The sequence below is a fragment of the Neodiprion fabricii genome, chromosome 5 (assembly GCF_021155785.1).
Source record: "Neodiprion fabricii isolate iyNeoFabr1 chromosome 5, iyNeoFabr1.1, whole genome shotgun sequence".
Taxonomy (NCBI): Eukaryota; Metazoa; Arthropoda; class Insecta; order Hymenoptera; family Diprionidae; genus Neodiprion; species Neodiprion fabricii.
In genome coordinates, this window is record NC_060243.1 from 22,157,798 (window position 1) to 22,178,514 (window position 20,717).

General features: G+C 42.2%; 2 protein-coding genes across 17 annotated transcripts; one reads left to right on the plus strand and one right to left on the minus strand.

Moving 5' to 3' along the window:
- Nucleotides 1-548: 548 nt before the first annotated feature.
- Nucleotides 549-5,929, plus strand: LOC124184031 (cryptochrome-1-like). Of its 9 annotated transcripts, none has more exons than XM_046573338.1 (12): nt 549-832; nt 1,839-1,985; nt 2,053-2,289; nt 2,372-2,623; nt 2,705-2,889; nt 3,608-3,846; nt 3,921-4,088; nt 4,156-4,296; nt 4,406-4,557; nt 4,622-4,824; nt 4,884-4,913; nt 5,119-5,929. In XM_046573338.1, the coding sequence occupies exons 3-12, from the start codon at nt 2,078-2,080 to the stop codon at nt 5,313-5,315; spliced, it is 1,779 nt and encodes a 592-aa protein (XP_046429294.1). In that variant the 5' UTR covers nt 549-832; nt 1,839-1,985; nt 2,053-2,077; the 3' UTR covers nt 5,316-5,929. The 9 variants fall into 9 exon arrangements, with proteins under 9 accessions (XP_046429294.1, XP_046429293.1, XP_046429297.1 ...); XM_046573337.1 differs by having other exon boundaries at nt 1,923-1,985; XM_046573341.1 differs by having other exon boundaries at nt 1,923-1,985; nt 5,122-5,929.
- LOC124184028 (arfGAP with SH3 domain, ANK repeat and PH domain-containing protein) lies at nt 5,897-20,678 on the minus strand. Of its 8 annotated transcripts, XM_046573333.1 has the most exons (18): nt 19,905-20,040; nt 17,866-18,077; nt 16,390-16,462; nt 14,061-14,206; nt 13,618-13,914; nt 13,437-13,522; nt 13,200-13,356; nt 12,855-13,119; nt 12,556-12,783; nt 12,249-12,471; nt 11,995-12,175; nt 11,614-11,889; nt 11,359-11,478; nt 11,053-11,263; nt 10,575-10,895; nt 10,116-10,282; nt 8,738-8,836; nt 5,897-8,274 (listed from the first exon to the last, which is right to left on the minus strand). In XM_046573333.1, the coding sequence occupies exons 4-18, from the start codon at nt 14,070-14,072 to the stop codon at nt 8,005-8,007; spliced, it is 2,913 nt and encodes a 970-aa protein (XP_046429289.1). In that variant the 5' UTR covers nt 14,073-14,206; nt 16,390-16,462; nt 17,866-18,077; nt 19,905-20,040; the 3' UTR covers nt 5,897-8,004. The 8 variants fall into 8 exon arrangements, with proteins under 8 accessions (XP_046429289.1, XP_046429284.1, XP_046429283.1 ...); XM_046573328.1 differs by lacking the exon at nt 17,866-18,077 and having other exon boundaries at nt 5,897-8,250; nt 19,905-20,677; XM_046573327.1 differs by lacking the exon at nt 17,866-18,077 and having other exon boundaries at nt 19,905-20,677.
- Nucleotides 20,679-20,717: the final 39 nt, after the last annotated feature.

The window sequence follows — 20,717 nt, forward strand, 5'->3', positions numbered from 1 at the left end:
GGAACATGTCGCACAATGTATACCTATATCGCGGTATGTCTATTTTGCAACTTTCTTCAAGGATTGGCGCAGATTTTAGCTCGCTATATATATACGCTTGCAATCGTATACAGGTAAAATATCTAACTGCAGTAGGTCGAGCAAACAAATTTGGAAAACGCATATAATGCAATCTGGACGAACGGAGCAGCCCAAAGGCGAAATACTTTCCGCTGATGTTATTATTCTTGTCGAAAAAAAAATAGCATTGCATACAACAATTGAGTAGCATTGTTTGCCCGTGCGGAGCCTGCTTTATATTGTGTTGCAATAAATTGCCGTAGGTCTCAGTTCTTGTATATTACATGTGTTGGAACGAAAGGACGGCGTCGACCGACCACGGCGAAAGCAACGTGCCGAGCTCCCACCACGTGACCCGGTCAACGAATCACCCAGCATAATTTCTGCGGTCACGTTGCATGCGGCGTGGTTCGCGGCGCCCGCCGTCCCCCGTAACCCAGGAGGTGAACAACGTCGCTCTGCAGGTAAGCTCAGTTGGCTCAGTCACGGCGACCGAGAAATGCGTCAGTACCCCGTCAACACATCTCCATACTCTTAGTGTTCGTGTAATTTGCTGGTATCCCAGCTGTAACGTCGACCGACGATTTGCGACATATATTTTTTTCCTGTGCAGAAGCTGATTGATGAAAGAAAGAAAAAAAAATTCACGAGCCGCAGTTAACTAGGAAACTAAAATACTGAAAAGCGAGACGTTGCTTTTTCTCATCTACAATATCGTGACCTTACTCGCAGGATCATTTTACGATCTATTGTAACGGATTAATCGTTTGTCGTGAGTAAAAAATTATTTAGCTATTTTTTTGTAAATTTTCAGTCTCTGAAAACTGAGTGTGAGATACATTTGCGACCTGGAAAAATTCGCCACGGTTCAGAAAATTACAATCAATTTTTTTTCCAACCAAAGTACATATTACTTGGGTATTGGACAATTTTTGGCCAACTCTTTCTAGCTAATACTTGTGATTGAATTGTGATAAAAAAGAAAATGCAAAAATGTTATTTTGATTTAAAAACACGTGATCCATGCCCTGAAACGACGACTATATTATAAGCATACGTACTAAGGGCACAGCCTTCTTAACGCATGTAGGTGGGTGTAAAGATTTGAGAATTTGACAATATCGAGGTATGCGGTACACCGTACCTAGTAACTAATTGTAAGCGCTCTGTCAGAGAAAGCTCGATGCGATGTATATCTAGGAAGAATTCCGTACCAAGTCCGGCAACATCAGATTCTACGACACTGTATAAAACTTAAAATATTAACGTCATTCACTGATCAGCATACTTTTAATTGACTAATATTTCAAAGAAATATATTTGAGTTACTGCAGTACGTTCAAACTGATAATCAAATCACTTCAGATTTTGGTGAATTTTACACACAAATCTGGAAATGTTATGATAATAACGCACCAAGCAACTCCAAAATTAGAAGGCGCTTACAAAAGTATTTATAACTACGATAAAAACTGTACCTTTACATTGATCGGAATGAATTCACTGCAAAAATCCATAGCTAATAACTGAAGAAGCCATGGAAAGACGTATTTACCTGTCGTCTAAAAGTGTTGTACCTATAATTATACTCCCAGAGAAGGGTCAGTACAAAATTATAAGGGAGACACGTAACGTAGAATCAGCAGCTCAATATACATGGTCCCCTTCGCCGAAGGGTCACGTTTTCTCAACCTTACAATTAATCTGTATTCTGCGCGCTGGCTTTATCACACATATCTGAGAATAACTTCAAATAACTGATAATTATGCTATCGCAGGTTTTATTGAATCGAAAATAAATAATTACCGTCCACCTTGCACCCATGTGCTACAGTATTGCGCAAAAGATATATAAACCTGCATAGGTGCAGTTCAACCGAAGGAAAAAATAAGCACAATCGTGGAATTCCACGTAACGTTGTAAGCGTCCGCCCGAATTATGGCTAGATATATAAGTGTACTCAGTTACACAGGAAGTACCGCAAAGGCTTACGCGCACCGAGACCTAGTGGAGAAGATGACCGACGGTGAGAAGGCTCAGCACGGGGGTCTGAAACCGTTCCGGAGGGACGGCAAGAAGCACATCGTCCACTGGTTCCGGAAGGGGCTCAGACTCCATGACAATCCGGCCCTTAGGGAGGGACTTACAGGCGCCACGACCTTCCGGTGCGTGTTCGTTCTCGACCCGTGGTTCGCCGGCAGCACCAACGTCGGCATTAACAAGTGGCGGTATGATATTATCCGTATTGGAGAGATGCATTGAGCACACCTTTGCTAAAGAATCTCGGTTTACACGTTGCGACTGCCGCAGGTTCCTGCTGCAGTGTCTGGAGGACCTCGACCGGTCTTTGTGGAAGCTAAACTCGCGGCTTTTCGTTATTCGCGGACAACCAGCCGACGTGTTACCAAAACTCTTTAAAGAGTGGGGCACCACGGATCTCACCTTCGAAGAGGATCCCGAGCCGTTCGGACGGGTTCTCAACCAGAACATAACGACGCTCTGCGAGGAAATGGGCATATCGGTGGTGCAGAGGGTGTCCCACACGCTCTACAAACTGGACAGGTGAATAATTGTATCATGGCATTAGACAAATCGCGAGTAATTCTATGCGCGTCCAGTGTTTTCAATAATTTCTCATTATAGTATCATCGAGAAGAACGGAGGAAAGGCGCCTCTGACTTATCACCAGTTCTTGAACGTCGCAGCCGCAATGGACCCACCGCCACCGCCCGAGGCTTTGGTAACTTCCGAATTCACGACTGGAGCTTACACGCCTATTATGGTGAATCACAACGACGTGTACGGTGTGCCCACTCTAGAGGAGCTAGGTATGTGTATCAGGGTAGTTCTTATTTTGGTTATGTCGGAATTTTTTTGCGCTCACCCCCCAAAACTAATCACATTAAAAAAAAAAAAAAAATTGGCCGCAACGCCGAATTCGTCCGAGAACTCTAATACGCCCCGCCAAGTTGCGGAATTATTATATGGACAAATGCGTGCATTTGAAGTTTTTTTCGAGAGCAACTGTTGTTTACTTTAACACTATGTATTATGGAAAAATTTCCTGCGACCATTTTGTATGAATACTCTACAAAAAAGATATTTCGGAAAAATTGTCGTACATCTAATATTTATCACATTATCAGCGAAGAACTGTCTTTTTTTCGCTAATAACGTGAAAAATATTAGATTTACGAAAATTTTTCAAAGCATCTCTTTTATATAGCAACAAATTTCTTGAACAATAGGCATAGAAATTTTTTTTATGATGCACTGTTTTAAAGTAATCAACAGTTCTTTAAAAAATTTCAAATGCGTTTTCCATGTAAAAATTCGACTGTTTGGCGAGACGTGTTAGAGTAATCGGACAAATTCTGGGTTGCGGCCAATTTTTTTTCTATGTATCTTGATTACTTTTGGGAGGTAAGCACAAAGGAATTCTGATCTGACGAAAATAAGAACCACCCTAATGTTTACCGATAAATAACCGCTGCCCTCTGCGATGGGAATATGAGAAGGGATCGCCTGCATCGCAGATTCTTTCAGGCTTCGAGACCGAGAATTTGCTGCCTCCTGTTTGGATCGGCGGCGAGACTGAAGCCCTGGTGAGGCTTGAGTATCACCTCGCACGTAGATATTGGGTGGCAAGCTTCGGCCGTCCCAAAATGACCCCGCAATCGCTTCTCGCGAGTCAGACAGGCCTTTCTCCTTATCTCCGTTTCGGCTGTCTCAGCACGAGACTCTTTTTCTACCAGCTCACGGACTTGTACAAAAAGGTTTTGCGTGTCTGTTTCTGAGGTAAACACAAATGTGGATGATTAAAAAGGTACATAACGAGAGGTGGTGATCAATTTCGCAGATTAAAAAAGCCGTGCCGCCGTTGTCGCTTCACGGGCAGCTGCTGTGGCGGGAATTTTTTTACTGCGCCGCCACGCGGAATCCGAGCTTCGACAGGATGCAGGGTAACCCGATTTGCGTTCAGATACCGTGGGACAAGAATGCCGAGGCGCTCGCCAAGTGGGCGAACGTGAGTTTGCTATACGACAAAATTTGGTCGCCTGTATAGTGGCTACACAGATAAATCTCCACGGCAGGGTCAAACAGGGTTTCCCTGGATCGATGCAATTATGACTCAGCTCCGAGAGGAAGGCTGGATTCATCATCTGACGAGGCATGCAGTCGCGTGTTTCCTGACCAGGGGGGATCTCTGGTTATCCTGGGAGGAGGGGATGAAGGTATACATATATCGTATAAGATTTGTTAAGATTCAGCCGATTGGCAATAGTCGTCTTATCTCAATGTTACATGGATTTTTTTTATAACAAACCCATGATCCTGCACCAGGTATTCGACGAACTTCTCCTGGATGCCGACTGGTCCGTAAACGCCGGTATGTGGATGTGGCTCTCCTGTAGTTCGTTTTTCCAGCAATTCTTCCACTGCTACTGTCCTGTCCGGTTTGGCCGTAAAGCCGACCCCAACGGCGACTACATAAGGTGAGAACATCGTCGACCCGCAAGCGATCGAGCATATAATCAACCTGGCTCTTCGCTTCTTCAGGCGCTACGTGCCAGCCTTGAAGACCTTTCCAGCAAAGTACATACACGAGCCGTGGAACGCGCCGCAGGGCATTCAGCAGACGGCCAAATGCATAATTGGGAAGGACTATCCACTGCCGATGGTCGACCACGGGAAGAGTTCGCGGATAAATATCGAGCGTATGAAGCAGGTCTACCAGCAGCTCAACAAGTACAGGGGAAATGGTAGGTAGCCTTGCACCCCTCACTGTCGATATTCGATAACGTAGATATATTTTTGACAGGACTCCCAGGCACGAGGGGAGAAACAATAGGTGGGTTAAACACGATTTGCTCGTGGATTGTGCACTTAATTTCACAGCTACAGCATGGTATTATTGTGTCTTATACATAAACTGTGTGTATATAGTAAGACAAAGTACCGTTTTACCAACCTTTTCTTCTCTTTTGTAATTACTACGGCGTAGTTTCGAACGATTGGCAAACTTATGACAGTGAGTTTTATTCTTTCCGATCAAGAAGGACTGCTAAATTGTACGCTAGCGACAGCCACACTCCCCCAGTCTGAAGAAGATGAGAAAAATAAGCATCAGACGACGAGTAACCCTTCCCTGAGTCCCGCTAGACACCAGAAAACCATTTGCAGCATCCTATCCATGGTCACCCTCCGCCAGCTAGACCAGACCGCTGAATTCCCATCCTCTGAGATGGACTGATCATCGCATCTTCCTACTTGCGCGGATTCTGTTGAGCCGTGTACATAAACAGCTATAACATGTATGTAAATAATAATATAAGTATACATATAGTATTGTACATTATAATTGGTGCTTCACCGGGTGATGATGCATCAGATCTAGATTGGCGAAGATTTGACTGTTCCAAGTCGATCTGCTCGAGATTCTTAATCATCTTAGAAATTTCTACTCCATGAAGGAACTAAAAATTTCATTGTCAAGGAAATTTTATAAAATTAACAACTAGAATAAAAGGTTTACATTGAAATTGCCGTTGGTCTTGTATCTCGAAAGCAGTTTTCTGTAAGCTGTGAAGATAATTCGGCAAGACGGTAGCGTAAGATATTTATACGCTCTAGACATACAGTGACATATAAGTTGTAACATGACTCATTTTGGCAATTAATCATGATACTATTATGTCTGAATGTATGTATAAATATATGTATACACGTGGATACTACTGGATGTCCGAACGGCATTTATTATATGTATTCATATGTATATTATTTACACGAATAACGCTTTACATTATTGTATTATAATATCAACTTTTCAAATGGTTTTTGTTCGTGGGTTTATTTTTTTTAAGTCTTTTCTGAAAAAAGGTTTGCACAAATCGACCGACAATTCAATCCGCAATAATACGATCTTTCGTAAGAATTTAAGTTGTAGAAATGCGCAAGTTTTCCTTATTAAGTTAGATTTAGCGTTACAAACACCGATAGTTGAAAACGATTCGAAATTTTGAGACCGAGCAAGTCGCACGACAATTCGTAAAATCTTGGCACGCAATCTATTTGCACGGGTGAATTCACTCGGTTCGCTAAATTGCGTATCGTGCATATCTGTGGCTATGCTATCTATGACTTATGAGGCTTTAGAGGGCCATTTGACTTTTATACAAAATCTCCGATTGTTATTCTCACACAATCATGTATTACTATCAGTGTGTTTTCGGTTGAGTAACGCAATACATACTACGTATTCCCTATCTGTCTAATTAATAATTTACTTAAAGTTAGTACCTAAATTTATGTACTGCACATGTATACAGTAATGTATGTATGTATATATCCAAATTTCTGATATATTGTACATACGGTTGTGATTAAAATACAAAGAATACAACATTCATGATCCTAATATACTTCCGTGATATATATATTAGGTATATATCGTTACTTCATTACTTCGAATAGATATTATATGTATACATTATGCACATACATATCATGTGTGTGTGTGTGTGTGTGTGTGTGTGTGTGTGTGTGTGTGTGTCCATAGATTGATAAAAACATCGATTTATATTTACACACACATCGAGAGTATGTATGAGAACTTGTAACAACACAGGTCTTTACAGGAAGTGTGCACCGTTTTTCGCACTCGGATGTTTGAGATTCATGTTCATTGTTCAGACTCGAAAATCGATTCTCATTAAATCTCAAGCATTCAAGTAACAACAAATGAACGTAGAATCGTACATATCTATTATATACTTACAATTACTAAAATATATTTATACAAGACTTGCAATACTGATCTATGGATGTACCGCTGTGTGTATACGGACCGAACAGCCAGTGTTTACGTTTTGATCTAATTCTGAATACCCGTCACGTTGCGGTAATTAATAATAAAAATAACAGTAATAAAGAGGAAAACCCGTTGCGACGTGAGAAATGTAAAAATATCAGGAGCGTCGACGGAAGAAGTAACCACGAAACGATACAATATTATATAAATACACATGATACATCGCTTCGCATTGGCTCGGTTTTCTTGATCATTAATTTAATTTAATAAGTTGTTCTTTGGTCTCGAGATATCGAAATGTAAACTTGCTAATTTCGAATAATCTTACTATATATTGTTGTAATTCGTTCTTCTGTACGTTCCTCGCATCACTGTCACACACCTACTTCTACTATAATATATTTTCATTCTACGCACAAATTTGTGAGAATTTAAACATCTTACTGAAGGTACATAAAGATAAATTGAATCTCTTCAATTAATTTTCGTACATTCAATTTCTTCAAATAATACGAGTCGACGTACCCATGATGCGCGTGCCGCAGGTTGAATATCGTGTGACGTTTACGTTACTGATTAAAGTTAGTATGGCATAAAAATAAACTCGATTATAATATTCACATTGTGACGATTTGTGACCGATATATGTATATTGCATATGTACAGAATACTTTTTTTTTTAGTGTCATGCGTGGTGGTGTTTGTCGTTATAATTAATTGTTCACGAGTAGGAACACGATTAATACTTAAGTAACGTTCCTCCCTTTCCCTCATCTTCTTCATTTGAAATTTACGATACAGTTTTCTCTGTGTCCCCCTATCCCTCATTTCCTTCTCTCAATCTCTGGATGGTTCTCTGGAGCATAAAATGCGTTAAAGCACCCCTAACACGGTGGCCAAAACGGGTGGAGAGAGAAAGAAAGTTTCGTATCTAATGAATGTTCGACCTGCGGGGGATGGTCTGGCCATCTTCGGATTTTCTTATACGATGTCGCGTGAGGCTCATCGATGATGAGCGAGTTTTTCCGGAACAAGTGCTACGTCCGTGTAATCGAACCATGTCAGATTCGTGACAGGTGACGTCATCACCCGAGACGATCGAAGCCAAGGAACCGAGGCTCGCCGAATGTTATTCCTGCAGCATGTGGACAAAGCTTATAGGGAACATGCCTCGTCTGTCCGGTTGCCGTTCGAGAGCACCCTCCATCCAGTTGTCGTCGTCGGTGTGCTCGTTGGTCACAACGATTACTTCACCCTCGCGAAATGAGAGCTCGTCTTCGTTGTCCGCTTCGCAGTCGTAGAGGGCGCGACACCGCCGAAGCCCGCCAGTGGAAACCGAACCACCGGTTCCGGATCCTCCCCCAGGCGACGTTGGCTGCAGGGAATAAAACAGATACGGCTGTCCCAATAGGAAGCGTTAATGTACCCGCATTATTGGCATTCGTGATTTTTTTTTTGTACACATTTCCCATTCCCCATCGACAAATCATGCGCAATGATGTAAGGCCGCCGCCCGCGTTTATGAAGGAATATTATTGCCAGTGTGAAAAGCATCAGATTCTAAAGCGATAATAAGTGGCCGATGATATGGCGTATGAGTTGATGCAGCGCACTTTTATGTTACGCTGAACATGAAGCACGTGAAACACTTCAGAACAAGACTAATTTAACTACTGAAGACAGGCTTGGTAATGTCTGGGGCATGCCAAGTAACAAAGAATTGTCAAACTACCAGTGTCGTTCCTTTTCGAGTCAAGTTAATCATCAGAATTAATATAATTCAAGCACACGGCGTACATTCAAACCTCAAAGCAATCTCATATAAAATTTCATATATAGCATGTGATTATTGTTAATGTTACCGGATTGAGATTGATCGTGATATTCGAGAGCAAAGATGAAGAAGAAGAAGAAGAAGACTCCTCGGTACCCCTCTCTATTCCAGATCGCTGCTCCCTTCGCTGTACAATCAATAACCGTCAACAACATGAACAACAGCATTACAACCGACAATGATAACGACCACGGAGACAACATCAATAACAACAACAGCAGCAAAAACAACAACAAAATCAACAAGGCGTATGGTATGTATCTAGAGTGCGAAAATTGCTGGCTTCAATTGATCATTCATATTTACGTCTACACAATTTTATAGGTAAGTGAATAATAGTATGATTGATTTTTATCTGATGCACTGATCGTATATACAAACACAACATAAAATTGGATTGCATCAACAGCACAATTAAGTCTCCTATATATTTTGTAGAGTTTTTTTCAGAATCGGCTCAAGAGTCGAGTCAGAATGATGATGCTTCGATAGTGCAAAATTTCACACGGCCAATTAACGAGCGGGATGAATATGTATAAGCGCAATACCCGTATGCCTTAGTCACCAAGCGTCGACATACGAATATCAGAGTTGTGAAAATAGTTATGTAAATGTAGTGCATTACCCATTACTTTGAACAACGTGTATTGGTCAAGTTCGCCATTACAAATAAAAAAAGTAATGTGTAATGGATGAGTGCTCCATTACAAATAGAATAATTGCTCCATCATTATTTTATTTCGCTCACTAAATGTTTCTTCTGGGCAAATTCGTTTTTTTCTATTTAGAGATCAATACGTCACGTAGAAGAAAAAGGCTAAAATAACAAACTGGCATACTGCATTCTCATTGTTTTATTGCGCTGACAAAGTTATCTATGTGAGATAGCTATTACTTGAAAACCAACTTCCTCACTCTACACTACAAATAAAACACGTATTTCAGCATTTCCCAAAGTTTAACTCTTAACAGATTGTAAGGCGGTGAAAAAGTTAATATAGAAAAACAAATTTAAAGAAAAAAAAATTTATTGAATATCCTAGATCACAAATTACTTTTTTTTTCATTTGTAATTTGTAATGGATCACTTATCAGTTGCACATTACTTTTTTAAATTTGTAATAGAGTACTCATTCATTACACATTCCTTTATTGATTTGTAATGGATCATGCATCCAGTACACATTACTTTTTTATTTGTAATGTATGATGCACCCATTACACAGTACTTTTTTATTTGTAATGGATCACTCAAAACCATTACAAATTACAAAAGTAATGTGCACAAAAGCACTCATCCATTTCACATTACGCAGTGTAATGTGTCACGAATACAGTAATGCATTAGTCACAACTCTGATGAATATACAATACAAGCGTATACGAACGAATATACGGGTAAATACCTTTCTCGGTGGTGGCACGGGGTTACCCAGCGCATGTTCGGAACACAAGGATGTGAGGGACTCACTGCTCCGTCCATTGCTCAGTCTCGTCGTATGCTGAGCAGTTGGCCCTGGTGCTGGCGGTGGTGGGTTTCGCGGCCTCTGGAGTGTAGATACCTTCTCTACACCTGAGGACATACATACACACATCGATAAACAGGACGGAAAGATTACCGACAACTCGACAAAATAATATTTAGCGTATAAGTAGAGATTTGATGACATAAAATGTACGATAACGGGTCTTATCAAAAGTCAAATACTTAAATGCCTAATGACAACCGAATCTCCCGAATTGAGAAATCAGGAGGACGCGACGAAATCTTAAAAAATCCCGGTGAACGAGACACTTTCGCACGGGTGAGTAAATGAATTTGAGAGTAAGGGTGCATTGCCTATAACCGAGAAAAATGTAAGCACCGTGTGCCGTAGAGGAGGATGAGTCGCCACTGGGGGACCGCTTGTGATGCAGGTGGTGTTGGGTGTTCAGGGCATTCAACGAGCTCGGCAGAGTATGGAGCGTGTGACCGGCCAGAATCGGCTCACTGGTTGTCCGACTGTGAGAGGAAGTCGAAGTTCCGGAAGACGGTAGGGTGCCGTAGTGGGAAGGTAAGAGATTCGAGCTGGCTGTCCCAATCAACGCCGCGGGCGGAGGAGGCGCGACGCGTTTCTTCAATGACCCGTGAACGTTGCCTGCCGCTACAATCCCGATGTCCGAAGATGCGATCGCAGAAGACGTAACTGAATCATGGAAATTTGGAAACAAACATATACACGCGTGTTCAGCGGCGACTCAAATATGAAATCGTTCATGTGACGAGTAACGTGCGTAAAGCAAAAAAAAAAAAAAACATAGCGTGGGACGGCGGATGTCTGATCAGGGATATGAGCGACTCACCAGTTACGAGGGGTTTCCGACTCTGCGGTGGTGGTGGCGGTGGCATTTGTTGTCTATTCGACGAACTCGGCGAGGAACCACCCTGAAGACTTCCGCATGTACTGCTTCGACTTCGCAAGGTCTGGGGCGAGTCTCCTGGTCCGCCACTTCCACCCCCGGCGTAAGACGGTGGCCTGCTACGCGATTTTTTCTCTGGTGTCGAACATCCGTTCTATGGCAAAGTATCAGCCACGTGTTAGATTCAAAGTAATATCAATTCAATTTTGTGTTTTGAATTGCGTTGTCATACTCTGCGTTTCAACGTACTCTGTCTTCGATGATCGTATCGTCGTCAGAAAAATCGGTTGAGCCCTCGTCATGCGACAAGTTCCAGTCGATGTTCACATTATCAAACAACGTTTTTTGCCTCTGAAGAGCATGGCTAAGCTAAAACATAGAAATAAAAGGTCGTTATTTCAACTTCATTGTCGCACATTCGACAGATTTTTCGCGATCCAGAATCATGTCGTATTGTAATATTCCGAACGTTGAATTCTCGTAAAAGTACAAGGTATGCATTACCAGTTCTTTACACGTGTGATGCCCCATCTCCTGTGCAATATCAAGCGGTGTCTTTTCTTGCTTGTTCCTCAGCATCGGATCAGCTCCAGCCCTGAGAAGGAGCTTCATCGCCTCGGCTCTGTCGTGTCTTGCGGATAAGTGGAGTGCCGATTCACCCTCAGTTGTAGTTCTGTCGATGCTGCCAGCGTGCATATTTTGAACAAGAAAATCGACTAGGTGCAGGCTGTTTCCCATTTCACGTAGTATCGCCAGGTGGAGTGCCGTCTCGCCGATATCCTGGATCCAGATGAAACGAAAAACAGATTAATATACAATAGCAATGCAGAAATATATGCCTACTAATCCTGATATGTCATATCTGCATGAATCAAATCAACGCACCGAAGTAGGGAGCGGTGCCGATAGATCCACATTTTCAGCAAATACTTGGAGTAACTGTTGTAGGTCCCTGTTGTTCACGGCATGTTCCAAGTCCGACAGAAGATCACGTTCGTCGGCGCATGTGCTCATAACGTATCTCTTCTCGACATACTTGGCGCGTATGAATTCGTACCTCTCCTCCCTACAATAGGACGCAGAAAGATGGTATCGAGATCCATGGATTTAGGGAAGAGTACGTCACCTGCAATACTTACATTGTCGAGGTTGGAGTCGGTTTCAGATTGTGATGCAGTGTAGCTTCCATTACTTCGTTGAATGACTGGTTCGTCATGTGACGTGCAAGCAACAGCTGCGCCGTCCCGATGTTGTCGAGAGTCAACGATTGTATCCGCGATATATGAACACCGAGATCCCTGTGAATACCGCTACATTCGATGCAGACGATTATCCCGAAATTTGTTGACAACCACGTAGCATCTGTAACGAATACGATGTCAATATAATTGGGCAAAGCTATGACATTGGACAATGATCGAGGAGGAAATGATCACTTCTAACTACCGTTCTGAGAGGAACAATCGCAACAATGGTCGTTCCCTGGTAGTCGAGTGACACATCTAATAACGGCCTGTTGAAGTTCAACCAAGCTAGGGTTTCCTTGGCCCGCCTCAGCTTTGCCGCTAGCGTCAAAAGCTCTGAGCAGGGCTCGTTCTTTGCAGTTCACCAACACCGACATCCAGGCCCGCTGATCTGCCTCATCCTCAGCTTGGAAATGATACGTCCGGTTGTCTGCACAGAGTTGACGCAATGTTAGATACGTTCCGTGGCCTATAATATAAGGAATACGAAGAATAGCTCACAGCTTATCAGATCAAATCCCCGCTTGTCGTCGGGAACAAGTTTTATTTGGCACGTTAGCAAGTTGACTCTAGTTGGCGGTTTGTTTTCATCTGCGTGACATATGTCGAGGAAACCCTCTGCTTGCACGGCACACCGACGTTTCTGCCATACTCGACGCATCTTTCCCTCGCTTTTTTTCAGCAAGTGACCTGACCGCGTAACGCCGTGCTGCTTGTCACCCTGGAGCTGGTGCAGCGAATAGCCTACACTCGCGTTCACGTTCATCTGCAATACAAATATAAGTCATTGGATTAGTAAGTTTCATGATAGGCAATAAAAGGTACGTGCATCGTTAGCTTTCTTACTTCTTTGTCACAGCCGGAATTTCGCAGTAAACTTCTGAGCTCGGTTAATCGCTTCCGTTCCTCATCTTGAGTCTGTCTGATCTTCTGTAATTTAACGCTGAGATCCGCTACGTAAGAACCGAAATGTTCTATTGTCTTCAGGCCGTCTTGAAAGTAACTGCAAGTAAATGTAAAGTATCACGAATAAATCGTAACAACGGTGGTGTGCAAATGCCGCGACTGTCTTCTTTTACTTACTTCGTTTGAGCGTGATAATACTCTACTAAGTGCTGAAGCAGCTCGATCCCTTTCTTAGTTTTTATCTCGTTGACTTTGATGAGGTACTGAAAGCGCCAAAGGACATTTGTAAGATACCGTGTTGAAAGTTATATCGACGTTCGTCAACGAATGATCAATCGATGTGTTCCTATATACTAACAATAGGTCTAACAATAAGACGACCGGAGTAAAAGGTTCGAACCTCGCACATCTGGAGCTGAAACATTCGTCGTTCCTTCTCCATTTCATCGGCGATTTCCGCCGGCGTCACTTCAGTCCGTATAAGTCCGGCCTCTTTGGCATGCTGCTTCTTTTCTTTCTCAATCTTGGCATATTTCGTCTCGTAGTCTTTCCACGCTTTCTCAAATGGGCGTTTCAAGTCCCCCTTGACACCTCGGAGGTCACCCTTCAGTACCGAGTCCAGTGGGAACATCACGATATTGTTTATATTCTGCATCTACGGAGATATGAAAATCAAGATAATGTTTCCGTCGTGACTTCTAAACTTGAACTTGGAGAAATTTGGCAAGATTGCATTTCCGCAAATATATATATTTGTTTAATGTTTTTTCAATTTTTTTTCAGTAATCTGTACATATGTACCAAGGTCTTCATCAGCGCGCTGAGTTCCTTGGTGACTACAGCGAACTTAAGAAAGGCAGCGCCGATATCCGGTTCCTGTTCCTTCAATGCCGCGTCCCCAAGTTTCTCCAGTGCCCGACCGAGATACACCTCGTTGTCTACGTGAGCTAAAAAAAAAAATGGGAAGCGAGCGCGTGCAATTATACGATGTATTGTTATAGGTTTGCCAAATATTGAAATACAGCCGTGTAGCAGCACTGGTTCTGACTAGTTATATCAAAATTAAGAATTGTTCACAGTTCGTGTTATAAACGAGAGCAAGAGCAATATCTGCACATGTGGATAAAAAATGTCGATGTAAACTATCGCTTAGCTTGATAATAACAATGATAACATTTGATCAGTCATTTGTCCATATAGAGTAATTCTGGATGAGATGGCCATAGGTAGGAGATGGCCGACAGTACAGTTTCTTACGTACTTTACTGTATTGGACTATCTCACCCCAAATTACCCTATACGAAATTCAGGAGGAGGGTTAAACAGGATAGCTACTAAATCTCCATTACGAAATTCGATGACTTATCGAGCTTTTCCAAACAGTAATTTTATAATTTTCCCTGACCAATTCGAATAAATTCGTTATAGCAAATTGGTAAAATATACGTATGTTCCATATAAATTTTTTTTTTGTATGAAGGTACGAACTGTCACATGGGTCACACGGACTCATCTAGCCGATGCCCACAATCGTTTGTAAGGTAGTATTTAGGAATATTTAAAGTTTGAAGAGAATCTTCCGCCGCTGGTGAAAAAATTTGTATTCGATTTAATTGATCAAAAGCTTAAAAAAATGGTGGGACGTATGCGTATGAAAAAAAAAATATAACAAATGATTGCTTGACTTCCCGCAAAAACACCTGACATTTCCCTGACTATTTCATGATTTCCAAATTTCATGACAAGTGGCCACCCTGGTTAAAGCTGCGGAGCTCGAAAATAAGGAATCTTAGAGGACATTGCGGCCTGCAGCAACGGAGAGTTTTCCCTGCCTGCCATCGTTGCAGCGGTACCGCGGCGGTGTTGCAGGCGCCGGGAAAATCGATCTGTCTGTCGAGTTCAGCGCACATACACATATACATGCATAGCTGGATACATAACATATACATATGCTAGGAGGCACGGTACATGCCCTGAATCTATTTCCCGCATCCCCCGCATCGGAGTGCCTATATCCCAACGATTCTCCATTTCCTTCCTGCGTAAAGGCAGCTCTTAAGGCAGTTATGAGGTAGACTCGGTGAAAATGTTGTTTTTGAAACGCATGCACAATTTTCGCGTTCTATTGACCCATTGAGCGGGACTAAAGTGACCATTTTCAAACCGGGAGGCAAAAAAAAAATTAAATTAATGACGACCGCTACGCCGAGCAGCGGGCGTTGTCATTTTTTTTTGCCCGCTTATGCTCACCTTCGAGTCGTACTGAAATCTCCACACTAGGTTTAAAAAAGCCCGCTTTACGCCCTGGGTACACAATATACTATTATTTTCGACTCGACCATAATGTTCACTTTGTTGACCTGAAAAGCGGGACGAAAGTAACATATTATTCCCTCTTTACTTTTTCCCCTCACCTCAGGGAAAAAGTAGTACTTTTATCCCACATTTGCAGAAAATATGACCTCATTAATAATTTTTCAGTCTTCCTGGTTTTCTCTCCTTCTTTTCCATTTCAAACTGCATCTCTCTGTATTACTATAAACATTCAGTAATATTATAGTTTTCAGACTGATAGATCACACTTACATGTAAACGGAAAATACGGGAATAAAGTCCTATATGTAAACACAGGAGTAAAAGCCGATTATTTTCATGTTACATAATGTACTATTTAAACTGATTGTGAATCTTCTGTAACTTCTTGCCAACCAATTACCTAGTCATACCGCTGAGTACGAAGACTACGTGTGACGGCTGGCGCACCGCGCACGTGTCAACGAATTTCCGCTCAACAACCGGAAGCCTGGAAGCCGGAACTCTGCAGCCCCCGCATGTGTGCACAATCAGTGCGGGTGGTGCTATGGTATTTTAATTTCGTTGCATGGGTGTAAGTCACAGGCAGTGAACTGCAGGCTTGATACCCACCATCAATCACATATTCACATCAACTGATTACAGGTAATTGTTAGTTAGAGCTAACGTTGTTTACGGCCCATAACTCCGCAAGTAGAAAATACACAACACGTTGTATGAAAAATAACTGTTGCACGCATAAAAATATAATCAAGAAAATAAAAGAAAAGAATCGATCTCGTGGCTACGATATTATTACATATCTGTGCATCCTTACCATTTCCCGAATTGTGTATAGCCTTTATGGCCTTTTTCAGCTTCGTCAGACCATCTCTGTCAAAGTCCAATGTCTGTAATGGATATGAAAAAGATTGCTTTAGTTGAAGCTTAATCAAAACCTTAGACAAAGATTCGCGTCCAACGCGTATCGTCGGCCTAGCATTCCGGAAGTCGGAAGAAAGCGAAGACTTCCTCGGTATGGGCGGTGAGCTCATATCGCGGACATGCAGGGTTGGTTCAAGGTCACCGGTACGCGGGACAGAATTCCGCGTGAACGCATAACATTAACATCCTTGTTTCAACTTTTTTTAATTATATATCTAGAGAAAAGTATGATCACTGTTGAGATTGCAAAAAAATAAAAATAAAAATAAAACAGAATTTAGCTTTACCTTCAGCATTAACATACTATTATTATTATTATTGATGTTATTATTATTTGAAATTCTCTTTCATTAAAATTGTAATATTTATGTTCATTGAATTAAACTCGCTAAATCTTAAGAACAATATATTTTAAGCGGAAAAAATTCCTTAGAACAAATTAATTCGTCTGAGTAAACTAAGCTACGTATGATTTAATTCACATTTTTCTTAAAACATTGTTTAAAGTAATTTTATTTTTCAATGTAAGGCCATCATCAAATATCAATTAATTATATCGATTCAATATTCGATTTATAGGGAGAAAAATCAAATCCACTCGACCAGTTATAATTGTTTAAATAATCCTTGGCTGTTTAAGCCATCGCGGTTTTCCACTGCGAAAGCGGCGTGAAGCTTATATTATTATATGCTGACGCAATTACTAACTAGGCAAATAACCCTGTGATGAATGTAATACAACATGTATATATACGTACATGTATGGGTATGCATGTCATTGATACGTAAATTACAGGCTCAAACAGAAAATTTCGAAATGTATCGTTATCATCGAGCTCTCAATAGATTACTATTATAATTATTAATATATCCTTTAACACCAAAGATTGTCCTGATGTTTGCATACCACATATTGTTATACCGTTGACAAAAGTTTGCAAGAAAAAAATTTTTTCAACAATACGCCGCAAGACACTGCAGCAGCTACCGAACATACTGCATATTGCGAAAACGACCGGGTGCAGCAACGACTCGTATATTAGGGGTGGGTAATGAATGACCAAGTGAAATAATTCATATAATATTCTAATTTACGAGGGAAGGCTTAAGTGTGCGCTACACTATTGTCTAAATGGTATATACTATTAGTAAATATAGGCAAAATTACTCTATCGAATGATCGACCGAGCGGAAGAACGGACACGCAGGTAGGCGTGTAACTTATCGATTCCTCCCGACCGCGACCTTGCGTAACTTTTACATTCCGCAGTTACGCCCGCGGTATATATATATATATATATATATATATATTTATATATATGTATATACATATACATACATGACACTGTTATCATAGTTCTTATATCACCTTCGTCGCTATGCATCAACATCTGCAGGTCAAACCAGTCCCGTCGGGTGTGAGTTGGGTGCAAGCGACGTGTGTACAGATAGTAAGTAAGTGGAGGGTGAGAGGAAGGGGGCACGTAACAGCTGATTGTCAGCGGGAAGCAGACACAGCGGTTTACATCCGTTCTACCGCTTTATTCACCGCAGCCGCGGCACGCCGCGTATATCCGTAATCTAATTATAAACAAATACACGGAAAAATTTGTAAACATTATCGCTAAGTAAGGAAAAATTTAAGCAGTTTCTGATAGTATACTAACGGGTTTTCAATATTCGAGAGTACTTAATTATAGCACTATAATGAAAATTGAAGGTACAATTCATTTCCGTAAAACATGTTTTACATAAATTATAAGTTTTTGGGGTCGCTGATTACAAATTTGAAATCAGATTTTGAAAATTTAGTATGGCGGATGCGATCAGCGACACCGAAAATCGTAGATTACTATCTTGTTACAAAAATTGACCTGGCATAATAATGTGTGACTCAGAGGGTTAACGTATCAAATTTTGCTAACCAGTTTCACGTATTATAGCGAAGAAAGGTTTGGTATACGAAAGGAAAAATGCAAACGGTTAAAATATATATACCTCATAGCCGCCACGTCTGCATGACCCAGTTAAGAATGCCTACATATTGTTCTGTATTAACTATTTCGTGGTTTTAGGTACATGGCTAGCGGGCACGTAGGCGATGCAGGTGCGTCGGCATCGTCGGCTAACGAGCGATTACTAATCACCGCTCTGACGAGCAACGGTTACTTTGATCTAACTAAGTAAGTAAGATGAGGCTCTCTCGAGATTCTAATCTTGCAACACTGAAATTGGAGCAACATTTAGACACGCAATCCGCTTGAAATCCTTTGTAACATGCGTAAACTTGCACGGTTTGTGCGTTAAAAAAAAAAAATGTAAAGTAAGGGGAAAAAATCTACGATACATCATCTCTTTCGTGGTTAGAAAGGCACGGGAAAATGGATGAGGGGTTCCACCGGAGGTTTAGCCCTCGGCACGTTCTTCGCCAATTACTTATGCCTGCCTATACGTACGTATGAATACCCAGCGAGACAGAAGAACTCGTTCGACCCGAAGGGCTGCTGCCACTGCTTTCGAGGGGGGGGGGGGGGGGGGGATAGTCATATAGAAAAGAGGGAGAAGAGCTAACCGTTCAACGCAAGCACGGAGAATTTAACATCGAAGGGAGCCGCCCCGGCATTTCCTGCTAACAAAGATGACATCATAGCACCCTTCTTAATACTGACAATAAATAGCAGAAGGCTATTACCGCGGTGTCTGCTTTAAAATCAGCACACGTGCGATTAGTTGTTATCATCAAACGTCGCTGGGTTCCGCACACCGTACAACCATGCCTCGCGATACCTGCTTTAACAGCAACCAAAAATATTGCAAACATACTCCGCCGTTTACATGTGTTGTTATTTCATTATTTGATAGACATCAAAGACAATTGAGAAAAGTCTCAGAGGTAGAATATCGTTGCATCGTATAGCTAGATGTGTATCTGGCGGTCGTGCCGTATCTACCCTTCCTCTCCCCCCTTCCGCTACGTACAACCGTGCATTTTACTTACCCTGCACACACATGCATGCAAGTACGGCCTTAATTCTCAACTGTCTCATGCACATGTTATGGGCACGGATATCGATATCGTGGGTTGAGAATAACCTATGACGGATATGTACGTGAATACAGCAGTGACAGTGGGGGCGGGTAAATGCATCGGTGTGAAATAATGATGACCGTACCTACGTGATAGATATTTGCTAATGTATGTACTGCGCGAGCAAGCGAAGCAAAGCGACGAATGATTAATGATCGTCCAACGAGTGGACTGGTAACGGATGTCAAGAGGAAGCGGCAGAGGACGAATTAAGATCGGTATAATCATGTGCGCATTTCGGTGTGTGTATGAGAATAAAGGCATACATCACGACGACGACAATAAAATTAGGAGAACAGATAAAAACGATGAGAACTTACTTCCTCCAGCGATGTGATGGTCTGCCTGCACTGAGGCATACGCGAGACGAAGGTGGAGGTGGTCGGGGAGTTGTAGTCCTCCTTGGTCTCCTCGACGAACTCGCCGACCGCAATGAGCCCTGGCATATTTGGCGCGTGCGATGTCGTCGTCACGACGCTTTACCAGGCCGGCGGCACCGAAACGGACACTCTTCGCGTCTGCGATTAGGAAAAATCCGAAAACACAGCCAACTACGTTGACTCCACGACAGGTCGCGAAAGTCGAGAAACTGTCAGATCGTCACACGCACTGCTCACTTCACATACACTCACTGACGTCTCTGTATCGCGAATCGGGCGGACAACTTAACCCCTGAATCTGATCGGGGCCGTTCATTTTCTTTCCTCAGCTGCGCGTCGTTCGGCAATGATTGCGCTTTCTATAGCCGCTCCCGTCTAAGGTCGAGCATGACACTTCGACTCACTTGCGAATCACCACCGACTCTACCGCGGACGCATCTTTTTTATCCAGGGCTCTATACATGCGCTGTCTGGGCAGCCCTGGACCTTATAGCGAGCGCCAGCAACGATGCACGTACCTTGGGTTTATTGTTACTGATTCCTCCTCTCTACGCTGCCGCAGTGCCGCCTACCACCTCCAATCGGCGGCCATAACTGCCGCACTACTTTTACCCTACCCAGTGTTCCTTGCGCGAATTACTGTACCCAATCTTTTTCTAGATTGCCCTGCCATCTACAGTGTTTCATGCGCGCAAATCCGACTCGGCCGGCAACAAGATTTCTACCTCTATCCCAAACTATGCCCGTATCGAT

Excerpts from the sequence above, each read along its gene's own strand:
- LOC124184031 (XM_046573338.1), top strand. The coding sequence starts at position 2,078 with ATGACCGACGGTGAGAAGGCTCAGCACGGGGGTCTGAAACCGTTCCGG. Across the intron at positions 2,890-3,607 it reads GCCCACTCTAGAGGAGCTAG|GCTTCGAGACCGAGAATTTG; the intron begins GTATGTGTATCA and ends AGATTCTTTCAG. Across the intron at positions 3,847-3,920 it reads TGTACAAAAAGGTTTTGCGT|ATTAAAAAAGCCGTGCCGCC; the intron begins GTCTGTTTCTGA and ends TCAATTTCGCAG.
- LOC124184028 (XM_046573327.1), bottom strand. The coding sequence starts at position 20,030 with ATGCCAGGGCTCATTGCGGTCGGCGAGTTCGTCGAGGAGACCAAGGAG. Across the intron at positions 11,479-11,613 it reads ATCACACGTGTAAAGAACTG|CTTAGCCATGCTCTTCAGAG; the intron begins GTAATGCATACC and ends TCTATGTTTTAG. Across the intron at positions 11,264-11,358 it reads ATACGATCATCGAAGACAGA|AACGGATGTTCGACACCAGA; the intron begins GTACGTTGAAAC and ends ACTTTGCCATAG.